The sequence below is a fragment of the Xyrauchen texanus genome, chromosome 46, assembly GCF_025860055.1.
Source record: "Xyrauchen texanus isolate HMW12.3.18 chromosome 46, RBS_HiC_50CHRs, whole genome shotgun sequence".
In the NCBI taxonomy this organism is placed as follows: domain Eukaryota; kingdom Metazoa; phylum Chordata; class Actinopteri; order Cypriniformes; family Catostomidae; genus Xyrauchen; species Xyrauchen texanus.
In genome coordinates this window covers 20,068,649-20,081,954 of record NC_068321.1, presented here as the reverse complement: position 1 = coordinate 20,081,954, position 13,306 = coordinate 20,068,649, and the positions used below count along the sequence as shown (strand labels likewise).

Below are 13,306 nucleotides of genomic sequence, written 5' to 3'. Positions count from 1 at the left end.
AAAACTTTTACAATGTTGCATTTTCCTCTTGGTTTGGTTCACTTTCACAAGGCAACATTTCAATACGGACCAAAACTCTGTCAATAAAAGTACTATGGAAGCAAACTGATCCCTTATTGGTCACAATGTTTGTGCACTGTTCCAGGATTTAGAGCATCCATTGATATACCGGTTAAAATTATATACAGAACCTGTAAACATTTAGTCAACCGTAACACATTTTCAAGATTTGTTTATGTCACGCTTATGCAAAACGTCACCACATGGTACAGAATGGACGTTCCAGGCAGAGAATGCGTGGCAAATACACTTTATCCAACACAAATGATATGCGGTGTAAAATTTGTGTCATGGTTATTTTTATCCATCATTAATTGCTTTTGCAATGTTTCTGCATTGAAAAGTGCCTGTTCTCACAGTCACAGAGCTGGCTCACACACACACACACACACACACACACACACACACACACACACACACACACACACACACACACACACACACACACACAGCAGAGAGAAGCCACAGAATTTTTATATATTTATTTTCTTAAATTAAAGAAAAATCCTACCTGTTCTGCCAGTATCCAAGAGAAGCGATTGAACTAAAATTACCTTGGGAATTATAAAACATCTAATATTTTAAACATGCAACTACAGTATACCTAATATTGTCACCAAAAGGCTATATATGTGTTTTGATGATGAATAAGTGAAGTGCTGACTTTGGTTCATTGGTCCATTGGGTCGAATTGCATTCTCACCACAAGTGAACCGTTCCAGGGTCGTTTGTAATCGGTCCGAGTTGAACCAATTTATTTGGTGTGGATCCGAGTGTGATTGCCATGTTCATATATGCCTAAACAAACCAAAATAAGGGAGAAAAGGTACCAGGTTCCGAGATGCTCTAAATAAGCCAGGTGTGAAAACGCCCTATACTAAGATTCTATACAATTCTGTAAATGTATGTGGCATTATTAGAAATCACTTACAACATTTAAATCCTACTTTTCTCTTTTTTCATTTCTTTTTCTTGTAGGTAACCGGCCATATGTCATACTGACAGCAAGGGTACATCCTGGAGAAAGCAATGCCAGCTGGGTAATGAAGGGCACACTGGAGTTCCTGTGCAGCAGTGATCCTGTTGCAGAGAGCTTGAGAGAGGCCTACATCTTCAAAATCATCCCAATGCTCAACCCTGATGGCGTCATTAATGGCAAGTACGTACACACAGATGCAGTATGTTAAATGCCTTATTGCAGTATGCAAATTCTATTTCAAGGTTTGCTCGTTATCTTATATAATGTCTGTCCTTCGTCAGCATCACTTCTTAGAGCAATCTTACCTGGCCAGTCAAAAATCATTTGGATTCTGATTCACAATCACATTCAGAATCAGATTCAGTGCAGATTTTTGATTCAGATTCTGACTCCAGATCTGATGGCTCATATTGCATTATTGCTTTTTATTTGTTGACTGCTGTATAAAGTATATGATAGAGCATCTAGAATAGTTTCAGATAGTGTCAGAACACTCTGAGGGGAATTTAATAAGAATAGATTGTGTCCAATGAGAGCTTTGTCTATTTGCATGTGCTGTCTGTGTTGTTTTAGTACCTGATTCATTAAAGGAATTATGATCTGGTAACAGCGTAAACACCTAAAAGTACTCTCGATGTTGCCGGTGAATTCTGAGGTGCTTCAGGTTAGTGGTAAAGCCACATCCATACAAATTTGTTAAAGTTTGAAACCTCCGTTTTCAGTTTCCTAACGTCATTGTTTTCCAAAGTATGTGGTTACGGAGAGAGTTTTTGAAAGTCTCTGTTTTCGGAAAATGCTGTTCTAGTGTGGATAAGAGGCCCAAACATAGCTAAATTAACACATTTTCAAACTAATGCGTATTAGTGTGGACGTGACCTTAAAGGAATATTCCGGGTTCAATATAAGTTAAGCTCAATCAACAGCATTTGTGGCATAATGACAGCATTTGTGACACAAAAAATAATTTCTTCTCCCCATCCCTCCTTTCCTTTTAAAAAATACTACAATGAGGCACTTATAATGTAAGTGAATGGTGCCAATTTTTGGAGGGTTTACAGGGAATAATGTAAAGCTTATAATTTTATAAAAGCACTTACATTAATTCTTCTGTTAAAAATGTGTATTATTTGAGCTGTAAAGTTGTTTAAATCACCGTTTTTCAGTTGTTTTAGAGTTTGTTGACATTATATCGTCATGGCAACGAAGTTGTAAAATTGACTATAACTTAGTAAGTTAAACTCGGTAAAGGCTAGTAAGCGATAAAACTTACTGGGCTAGTATTATGCACACTACAAAAGTACATCTGATCTTTGGACAGAAAAACAAAACAGAATTATTATTCTCACCTACAATGCAAACTGCCCCATATGGCCACATATTTTTGTAGCTTTCCTTTTCGTTCAATGTGATTTTCCTTTTTCTATCAAACAAGAAGAAAAACCATCACACATCTGATATGTTATACTCGGGCGAATAAAAACGCTGTAGTTAATTAACAAGAAAAAAAAAATCTTATCACCCATGACGCATTGACAAGGTCACTTAGATGTCAACACATGTTGCTTTAAACTATAAATATTTGCTACACAGCCTCCAGGCCATATGCGACTGCTCACCGTAATATCAGTGCCGTAATTCCCTGTGTTCTACACTAGAACATTCATGATTGCCCCGGGCATATGTAAGCAGGGTTTTTCTCTCTCTGCCTAAAAGCCCAGTCACCATTCTGTCCAACAGAGATGCACACATTAAGGCAGTCACCTTTTTGCCCTTGAAATTGATTAGCGAAATGAAAAAGAATAATGGCGGCGTGTTTTATTCTACCAGATATCACCATATCTTTCTCGCTGTTCCGAGCGAGATTGTATTTACATGTGTAAAGCCAGCACAGAGGTCAGTGCTGTGGCTGTCCCTATTTAATGTGCCTTCTCCCAGGCTTATCAACACTCTATTCACAGTCAGGGTGTGATCGATTCTCCTCACAGCTTCCTCACAACTGTCGGTGACCTGATTTCCTCACAGAGAGAGCCAAGACACCGGGGTCTCCTCTGTAGCGTGGCCTCTCCCTTATCTCCAGTCATGTGTATATGGAGTTTCTGTACAGCACAGTATTGATCAGACGTGCTTACTGTATTAAAATATATGCTCAGAGAATGGAGATGTAGTTTTGGGGGTGGAAAGTTACAGGAGTCTCCCTTGTTCCATTTCATCTAGTGAACTCAAACTTGGTTCAAGAAGAAATAAGACTGAGGATATTCACTCATAGTGACACAATGTTTTGAATTTTGCAAATCTTGCAATAACCCTGTTTTTACATGTTGTGAAGTGGTGCTTGCTTGTGAAAAAAAACTTGCCACCATAATGCTAGGGTGTTGTGCAGGGCTGGACTGGGAAGAGAAATTGGCCTGGGATTTTACATAGTAACTGGCCCAAATGTTGAGCCAAGAGTTGTTGGGGGGGCTGCTGTCTGCATATCGCAGCGTCGTTTTGTGGTCCGTTCTGCATAATGCGGCAGCTCATTTATGCTTATCGCGGCCAGTCAGCCCGTTTCGTGCCTGTCATCAATTGACAGCCCTAATAAAAAGTTAAATTCATAGCCCTTATTGTAATTCATATATATAGCCAAGATCCCTCCTTCAGTGTAAGTAACCGGTTTAGGTCAACCTGTTTCTTGGTGGCAGGTCTGTAATGTATGGGAAAATCCTTTAAAGGCACAAAACTTTAGAGGATTTACACACCTTTATGTTGTTTCAGACCCGTATGACTTACTTTCTTATGTGGAACAAAAAGGAGATGTTATCAAAAGATGCAATGAAGTGAATGGTGACTGAGCCTAACATTCTGCCTAACATTTTCTTTTGGTGTTTCATGAAAGAACAAAAGTCGTATGGGTTTAAAAAAAGATGTGGTTGATTAAATTATGACAGATTTTTTATTTTTTTTTATTTTAGGTGAACTTTCCCTTTAAGCTGTGATCTCATATCCTCAATAACATGCCACTAGGTCTGTTGACATTGAACCATTGTAGTTGCAGTCAGAAAGCAATATGAATGCATTATGTATTTAGATAAATAAATTAAGAATATTTCTTCACTTGTTTGTTGGTGTGTTCAGCAAAGTCTAGTGATAGTATTAATAATACAGTGCAATTTACATGTCCATTTCACTCTTTAAAAGCTTTGGAGAGCTCACCTTTAAGACTGGACGAGTTCTACTAAATATGAACACTTTCGTAAAATTCATTTATATGGTAATGTATTGCATCATTATAAATACATCAGTTTTGCAAGCCCTTTGAAATGACAATGTGTAAAAAGGTCACATTTGCTTCCATCAAAATCATCACAGACGTTTGAAGGGAAATGTTTATAATGTAGGTCAAAGTGTCTGATTTCTTCTTCTTTTTTTTCTGTGAATACCTCTGTCTGTATTGAATTTGACTTGCTTACACAGTAAAAAAAAATGTCTATAAAGACCTGAAAGTAGCATTCATTATGGTTGTTGTGAAACACTCTTTATTAGCATACTCCATTTTACAGGGCAGTTATATCATAATATAATAATCGTATTTGCAGCTCACTGACCATCAAATTAGGTAATAATCTGATTTTCTTTATACAATACAGACTTACAGTATTTTCATGGTGTTGTTGTTAAATAATGCCTATTTATTACTTCAAAAAGCATTAATTTGACAATGCAGCTAATGTTTGTGATTACTTATAAATATGTCATGATTTTCTCACCCTAAACCACAAAGCTTTAGAAGACTTATGGACTACTTTTATAGTACTTTAGAAATGTAATTTTTGGATCTTGACAGTCCTCATCCCCTTTCACTAAAAGTTTCCTAGCAAGTCAGTCCACTGGCGGCCATCTTTGGGACGCTCTCGGGCAGCTATTTTTCTACACATACTATCGGCTTTCAAGAGTAGCTACTATCTACTTGAATAGGGAAAGACCAAAATCTCCAATATGTTGTGTTAAGGTTATGATCAAAAGGCAAAAGGCATATGCTGAAACAGTTCTACTCAGCAGTCATTGAGTCTGTCCTCTGCACTTCAATAACTGTCTGGTTTGGTGCAGCTACGAAATCAGATATCAGAAGACTACAAAGGACAGTTCCGTCTGCTGAGAGGATTATTGGTTGCCCCCTGCCCCCCCTTCAAGAACTATACACTTCCAGAGTGAAGGAAAAGGCTGGTAAAATCACTCTGGACACCACTCACCCAGCCCACTACCTTTTGGAACTGTTGCCTTCTGGCCGGCGCTTCAGAGCTCTGAACACCAGAACCGTCAGACACAGGAACAGTTTTTTCCCTCAGGCCATCCATCTAATGAACAATTAAATTGCCCCATTGAGCAATAATTATGTGCAATACACAGCAGAGTCCTGCACGTGTCCATTTTTGGAGACCCGCCCCCGCCCGTACCCGCAAAGTTCAGCACCAGATCCGACCCGTCACCCGTGATAATATCAAAATTAAATCCGCACCCGCCCAGACCCGTTAATATTTGACCCGTGCCCGCGATAACTCACACACACTAAAATCATTCCAATTAAAGTGATTTATTTTTTATCTCGCACCTCTCTCAACATCACAATAGCCTCATGAATGGGCAAATGAAACAGGCTAAAATGCGCTTTGTTTTGCGCCATTCAAGTAGCCTACATCGGCACCTAAATAGGCTATGGAACCTGATAACGCAAATAGACCTATTAATAAAAAATTTAAAAAAAGAACAAGAAAAAATACAACCTACCTGAGCCTGTCGCTCACAAACAATAGCCTATGCCTATGCATTTACTTTCTCTTAAGGTTACTGTGCAGGAAAAGGATATCGTCCACAGTCCCAGGTTTACGTTGCGTTCTTCGTTCTTGAATTACAAATCCAGCTGTGGAAAAGTCTCTCTCTCTCGCAGCGCTCGATGCTGGGATGGAGAGAACATTCCGTGCAATCATTGCCAGGTTGGGAAATGTTTTCGCATGCTCCTTCCACCACAACAAAACATCGAAAGGATTCCCCTTGGGTGGCTTGAACTCGATGTATGCAGAGACCTCATCCTCGGGCAGCACAGTGTCATCACTGGAGTCCTCTACATCTGACAAACAATCAGCTGTTGAAACCAAACGAACTCTCTTCGCAGCTGGGCCTGCCGAGATGCTGTGGCATGGTAGCAGATCTTCGCGTTGCTCCTCGGGTTCTATTTAAAAGAAATAGACACATGGATGTATATATTTCACTAAATTATTAATTTGCCCATTAACAATAATTGTTAATTATTAAAGACAAGTAGCATATAAGTTTGTAATTGAATAGCTTACCTTTCACAAGACACCGTGCTTCGCTATGAACTCCCATAATTTCACCATGGTCTGCCAGCAGCTTCAGGCTTTTCAACTTTGGATGCAAGAACATTGCCAGCTTGTGCAAGAGATGCAGCTCAAATTTCTCAGTTAAAATCTTGAGGCATTTTTCTTTAAGCGATGACAATGTCAGACTGTCGGTAGAAGACGACTGAAGGTGACGTCTGAGGCGCTCCAACCACACAGCTGTCAAGTGGATGGTCGGAGTTTTGGATGCTTCCAGGGCTTTGGTGGCTTCTTTGAATCGTGACAAAAAATTCACAATGTCATGCAAAGTCTCCTTGCTCATGCAGTTTAAACGGTGTTCTTCGTCACGTTCCTCCAGAAGATCACGGATGGCATCGTACTGGCTGCTAATGGAGTCCAGCATCGTGTGAAGCGAGTTCCATCGTGTCTCCACGGATGCTTTCAGTGTTTTTTGCAGACGATTCTGGAGATGTGACTGCTTAAAGTAAGTCACAAGAGACTTAGCAGACTCAATGACACCAGATACAGGTGAAACTCGAAAAATTTGAATATCGTGCAAAAGTTCATTAATTTCAGTAATTCAACTTAAAAGGTGAAACTAATATATTATATAGACTCATTACAAGCAAAGTAAGATATTTCAAGCCTTTATTTGATATAATTTTGATGATTATGGCTTACAGCTTATGAAAACCCCAAATTCAGAATCTCAGAAAATTAGAATATTGTGAAAAGGTTCAGTATTGTAGGCTCAAAGTGTCACACTCTAATCAGCTAAACACCTGCAAAGGGTTCCTGAGCCTTTAAATGGTCTCTCAGTCTGGTTCAGTTGAATTCACAATCATGGGGAAGACTGCTGACCTGACAGTTGTGCAGAAAACCATCATTGACACCCTCCACAAGGAGGGAAAGCCTCAAAAGGTAATTGCAAAAGAAGTTGGATGTTCTCAAAGTGCTGTATCAAAGCACATTAATAGAAAGTTAAGTGGAAGGGAAAAGTGTGGAAGAAAAAGGTGCACAAGCAGCAGGGATGACCGTAGCCTGGAGAGGATTGTCAGGAAAAGGCCATTCAAATGTGTGGGGAGCTTCACAAGGAGTGGACTGAGGCTTCAAATGTCGTATTCCTCTTGTCAAGCCGCTCCTGAACAACAAACAACGTCAGAAGCGTCTTACCTGGGCTAAAGAAAAAGAACTGGTCTGTTGCTCAGTGGTCCAAAGTCCTCTTTTCTGATGAGAGCAAATTTTGCATCTCATTTGGAAACCAAGGTCCCAGAGTCTGGAGGAAGAATGGAGAGGCACACAATCCAAGATGCTTGAAGTCCAGTGTGAAGTTTCCACAGTCTGTGTTGGTTTGGGGAGCCATGTCATCGGCTGGTGTTGGTCCACTGTGCTTTATTAAGTCCAGAGTCAACGCAGTCGTCTACCGGGACATTTTAGAGCACTTCATGCTTCCTTCAGCAGACAAGCTTTATGGAGATGCTGACTTCATTTTCCAGCAGGATTTGGCACCTGCCCACACTGCCAAAAGTACCAAAACCTGGTTCAATGACCATGGTATTACTGTGCTTGATTGGCCAGCAAACTCGCCTGACCTGAAACCAATAGAGAATCTATGGGGCATTGCCAAGAGAAAGATGAGAGACATGAGACCAAACAATGCAGAAGAGCTGAAGGCCGCTATTGAAGCATCTTGGTCTTCCATAACACCTCAGCAGTGCCACAGGCTGATAGCATCCATGCCACGCCGCATTGAGGCAGTAATTAATGCAAAAGGGGCCCAAACCAAGTACTGAGTACATATGCATGATTATACTTTTCAGAGGGCCGACATTTCTGTATTTATAATCCTTTTTTTTATTGATTTCATGTAATATTCTAATTTTCTGAGATTCTGAATTTGGAGTTTTCATAAGCTGTAAGCCATAGTCATCAAAATTATATCAAATAAAGGCTTGAAATATCTTACTTTGCTTGTAATGAGTCTATATAATATATTAGTTTCACCTTTTAAGTTTAATTACTGAAATTAATGAACTTTTGCACGATATTCTAATTTTTCGAGTTTCACCTGTACCTCTTCGCCAAACAAATCGTCCCCAGCAGGTTTCCCAAGTGTGGTATGCAATACTGTGTTCAGGATATGTGCTGCGCAACTCAATCTCGTGGCTGTGCGGAGGGCCACAACAATGTTTGCGCCTCTGTCAGTTACGTACACTAGTTTGGGAAAGAACTCATCCAGTCCAAATTTGCGGAGTGCTTGGACGATGGCTGGCCTGAGGTTGTCAGCTGTTTTACGTAAATTGCTGTCCCATTCAGCTGTGCAGAGCACTCGCTCCTGCAGTTCCCAATTGCTTTTAATGTAATGTATTGTCACACAGAGATATCAAATTTTTCGGAAATCATCCGTCCACAAATCCAGCGTCACATTTGACCGAGGGCCCCGTTGCTCTCGGTCAATTGTTCCCTTAGCTCCGGAATTATGCCTTGTCTTTTATCCTCGGCATATGTAGTGATCCTACGGGAGACAGTAGTTGGATCGGGCAGAAGCTGACATGTGTCCACAAGGCCAGCTCATGCCCCAGTGTCAATTAAGCCCTGTGCCAGTTCCAAAAATCCATCGCCGCCCACAGTCTCAAATGATCTAATGTCTCGGCACACAAATTGCACAGCCAATTGTGTTATCGCCTTCTTGTCTTCCCCTCTTGGAGGTTTGTACCCTTTGGCAAAATACCTGTCAATTGTAGCACTGGAAACCCCTGCTGTGCTCCTGCAAGTCTCGACATGCTTCCTAAGAGAAGACGTGCCCAGTTTCCGGCTATCAAACGGCAAAACTTTATGGCATGTTTTGCAAGCCGCAAATCCGCTTATGATGTTATTTTCCTGATCACGTATTACACCACACTTTCTCCACACATCCGATTTTGCCTTTAAAGACTCGTTGTCAACAATTTTATATACTCCGCTCGCCAACTTTACTTTTACTTCATCCATAGCTACTCCTGCAACGCTCCAACTAGGCTGCGAGAAGCATCAACAAAAGTCGCACTGTCGCAGTGGTGACGTAATGGGTCCAAAGGTCATATCATTGTTGCGAATGTGTAATGGTAATTTAGACACAAATATTGCACATATTTTTCATCCGCTACTACCCGCCCGCAAGGAGTTCATTATCCACCCACATCCCCGCCCGTGAATTTTAGGAATGTCACAATCCACCCGTTTTAGACACTTTTATGCGGGTACCCGCGTGTACGCGACCCGTTGCAGGACTCTGATACACAGTTTAATTTTAATTTTAATTTATATTATCCAACATATCCACTTCTGCCATTACTTACATTGCTCTGTACATAATATACAGTTTTTTGTTCTTTATATAACAGATTGTATTAGATTTGCACTATGTGTGTGTATGTGGGTATGTATGAAGGTGAGTGTATGTACGTATATGTATAATTTTTTATTTTGTGTTCTTTTCTGTTTTTAATTACCTATGTCTTGCTGCTGTTTTTAGTATTGGTTGTATTGTTGTAGACAGAAAGCTCCTGTCACCTAGACAAATTCCTTGTATGTGTAAGCAATAAAGCTGATTCTGATTCTGATATTTCATATCAGCAGTAAAATGTGCTTCTTTACCTCAGATTACGCTAAAAAAACAAAAACAATGTATGGCTTGTATAGCTGCTGTGCATGCACATTCTCAAATTGATTGACAGGCAATGACTGTACTAAAAGGTGATTGGCTCTTTTACCTGTAAGGCAGGACTTCCCTTTTGCATCCATTGACGGTGGGCCGCTCCAATTTCTTCCTTAAATTTGAATTGAAGTGACTCTGTTTCACTTTCATTGTTGTACAAACATTTTGCGTAACATTTCCTTTTGTGTTCCATGGAAGAAAGAATGTAATACAGGTTTGGAACAACAAAGGGGTTATTAAATGATGAGCAAATTTTCATTGTTGTGTAAACTTCTCCTCAAAGTCAAACTCAGTTGGTGCCGTTTTGAAGGAGCATGTAGTGTTAGCATACCGAGAGTTCTGTGTTTTGATTCTATTTATCATAGAAATTTAAAAACGGTAATCCATTCAACAATATTTTATTGACTACAGGGACCAGGAGATGTCAACAGATGTGACTTGTGACAAAAAAACAGTTTTGCGTTTGGTTTTATCTTACGGAGAGAGAGAGAGAGAGAGGGGTGGGATAACAAAGTTCACTTCCTGCTCTCCCTTAGCATGGAACAAAACAAGAGAGGTTTAAACTCAGACTCAGGCATTCTGCGGTTGTTTTGAATTCTGGGTATATTCACCACAGTGTTGCTGTGAAAAGCGTCTCTGAGTAATGTAAAATAGAAATAGTCCTGGCCATCGTGAACTCCCATATGAATTGCACATCAGCTGCACATAGCCTGCAGTGGTGTATCAAAATCCAAAACATCTTCCCTGTCCGTACTGTTGGAAGACTACTGGACTAATAAACATGCATTGACCTAAACATGATGACAATTAACAGACCTTTGGAGTGCACTTTATTTATGGACATTTGCCACTTTTTATTGACAGACAATAGAGAAAGAAAAGAAAATTATTGGGGATAGAGAAGTAATAAGATCGGGACATAACGCAGACCAGAACTGATCTTGCGTCACATGAGCCCCACATGCGAATTCATTGGGTAGAGAGAGACAAAAGGCGATCAGAAAAAACACAAACCAGTACAGGGTAATAGAGAATTTGGTAGTAAAATGTCATGGTCATCAGAGTTTTTGCATCCATTCAAGTGTATTTACCAATTCCTGTGGTGCAGCAGCCTCAGAAATTGGTTATTTCCCCAAAACAGGAAGTAATCATGTTTACCTAATCAACACAATTTGGTAGCTGCATTTTCCCTCTAAGATTAAATATCACTCCACTGATTGTTATGTTTAGGGTTTGGAATAGGGTTAGAGCGTATGGTTAATTACATATGCATTCCTGTTGACTGTATTACATCATTTACAACTAAAAATACAACTCTCATTTGGCATTTTGGACTAGCTCAGAAACTGGAGCTCACACAAGCCTAAATGTTCAACAAGACTTCCAGCTTCAGCCACTGGGAGCAGTGGTTTCGAATTCGATAAGCACAGACCAATTTCACCTGAAGAACTTTTGATCTACTCTCATTACAAATTCACAATGAGATCCAGAATCGAAACCTGCATCTCCCACATGAGTACCACAGCTTGTGTTTGTGTACTTGCACTTATCGCTGTGCCACAGTTCCAAAATCAAAAGCTGGAGATAACAATAGAACATCCATTTATATTTTCATCACCTAAACAGGCTGCATTCCCAGGAGAGGACATCTGTATCCAATTCTCTGATTATTGGATATATTTGTCAACTATTCCACACCAATACCCCAGGCCAACATCAACTTGGACCATTTCAGCCATTTAGGGCAGTTCACATAAATCATTGGGCCGACGGTTGGCATGGATCAGACTGTGCTCAGCACAGTAGAGCGGGCATCTGCCAGCTTATTATCTTGCTGTGTCGAATCACCAGATGAGGTCTTTCAAATGTAGCCAATGCTTGTGTGGGCTAAGAGCCCAGATATGGCATTGGATAAGAATGTGATCGCCCTGTTTGCTTGACTAAAGGCCTTGTAAAATGAACAAACAAACAGTAAACCATGCTTTGTTCATTAAATTGGAAGATGCCAACCTGAAATGGAGTTTTATTATGCCTGAAATTTAATTAGCTCCTGTTTGACCATTGTGTTGGAGAGCAGTGGGTTAGGAATTAAATTAAACGGTCCGCATGTCTACCACATTACATTTAGGACATTTTGGTTGTATAAATAAATGAAAAATAATTAGATTATTTGTCTGAATAAAATTCTCCACCATTAAAATCGAAATACAATGTATCATTGTATCTGCTCACAATTTCTACTGTAAGGAATTAGCTTTAATAAGGGAATTATGGTTAATTCACTTATTGGAGTAATATTATTCTCCTGGCTTATTGAAAATAATATCACATATTTTAGGTATAGCTTTAGGGCCTTATCTCGTGAAAAAAATCAAATGACAAGATTATTTATCAAAATATACCTCTGTCAAATTACAACCTTGAATACAAACAAGACTTTATTGCTAATATAAACATAAAAATAAATAGCACATACAAACGAGTGACTTGGGAGGAAATTATCTATACAGAGAAATTGAATTTTATTGAGTCTATTAAATTGACTCAATTTTTAATTAAATTGAGTCTGTAGATAATTCCTTAAAAACCATGGATACTTCTTTGAGTCTAAATCGATTTGCAATCAGATTACCCAAAGTATTTAAATAATAAACCAACACATTCAGCAAAAGTCTGGAGATTTACTTGAATGTTGTTGCATTTCCTTGCTTTGCTTGGTTCTTGGGCTTTTGTAGTAAGTTTGGGAGGTTCCGTCGATGTTTTGGACATCTGTTAAGATCGGGGATAGTTTGTTGTCTGTTATGTCGATGATGATGAGGGCTTTTAAGCGAGTGGAAGACCATAACGTGTGTGTATCATGGCGCAGAGAAGAAAAGAGAAGGGCTTCCTTGGAACTTTACTCTGAGCCTTCCTGAACTTCTACATTACATGGACTTGAGGCTACAAGCCACAAGGGCCAGAGCATGGAGGTGAAGAGTAAGTGGAGCACGGAGAAGCCAAAAAAGAGAACTGCCCAACTAAAACTCAACTGGGGGTTGTTCAAGCTTGCCTTTTTACCCATTCGGTTTGTACACACCCCAAAGAGGCTCTAAGCCAATCAGAGTTGGCTTTTCAGAGTCACATGGTCACTTTGTCTGTCTTTTCAAAGTTGATTTACAATCCTTTAAGGATTGTAAAGGATTCTTAAAAATTCCTGCTCGAAATAGGACATGTTTTAACCATACATTTTATATC

At 39.6% G+C, this 13,306-nt stretch overlaps 1 protein-coding gene across 3 annotated transcripts in view; it reads left to right on the top strand.

Annotated features, from left to right (window-relative positions):
* Window positions 1–13,306, top strand: part of LOC127638267 (cytosolic carboxypeptidase 4) — a 239,678-nt gene that overhangs the window by 130,191 nt on the left and 96,181 nt on the right. For all 3 annotated transcript variants that reach the window (XM_052119726.1, XM_052119723.1, XM_052119724.1), the window contains one exon: window positions 1,039–1,219. In XM_052119726.1, the coding sequence (XP_051975686.1) occupies window positions 1,039–1,219 (181 nt within the window). The remainder of the gene's footprint in view (window positions 1–1,038; window positions 1,220–13,306) is intronic.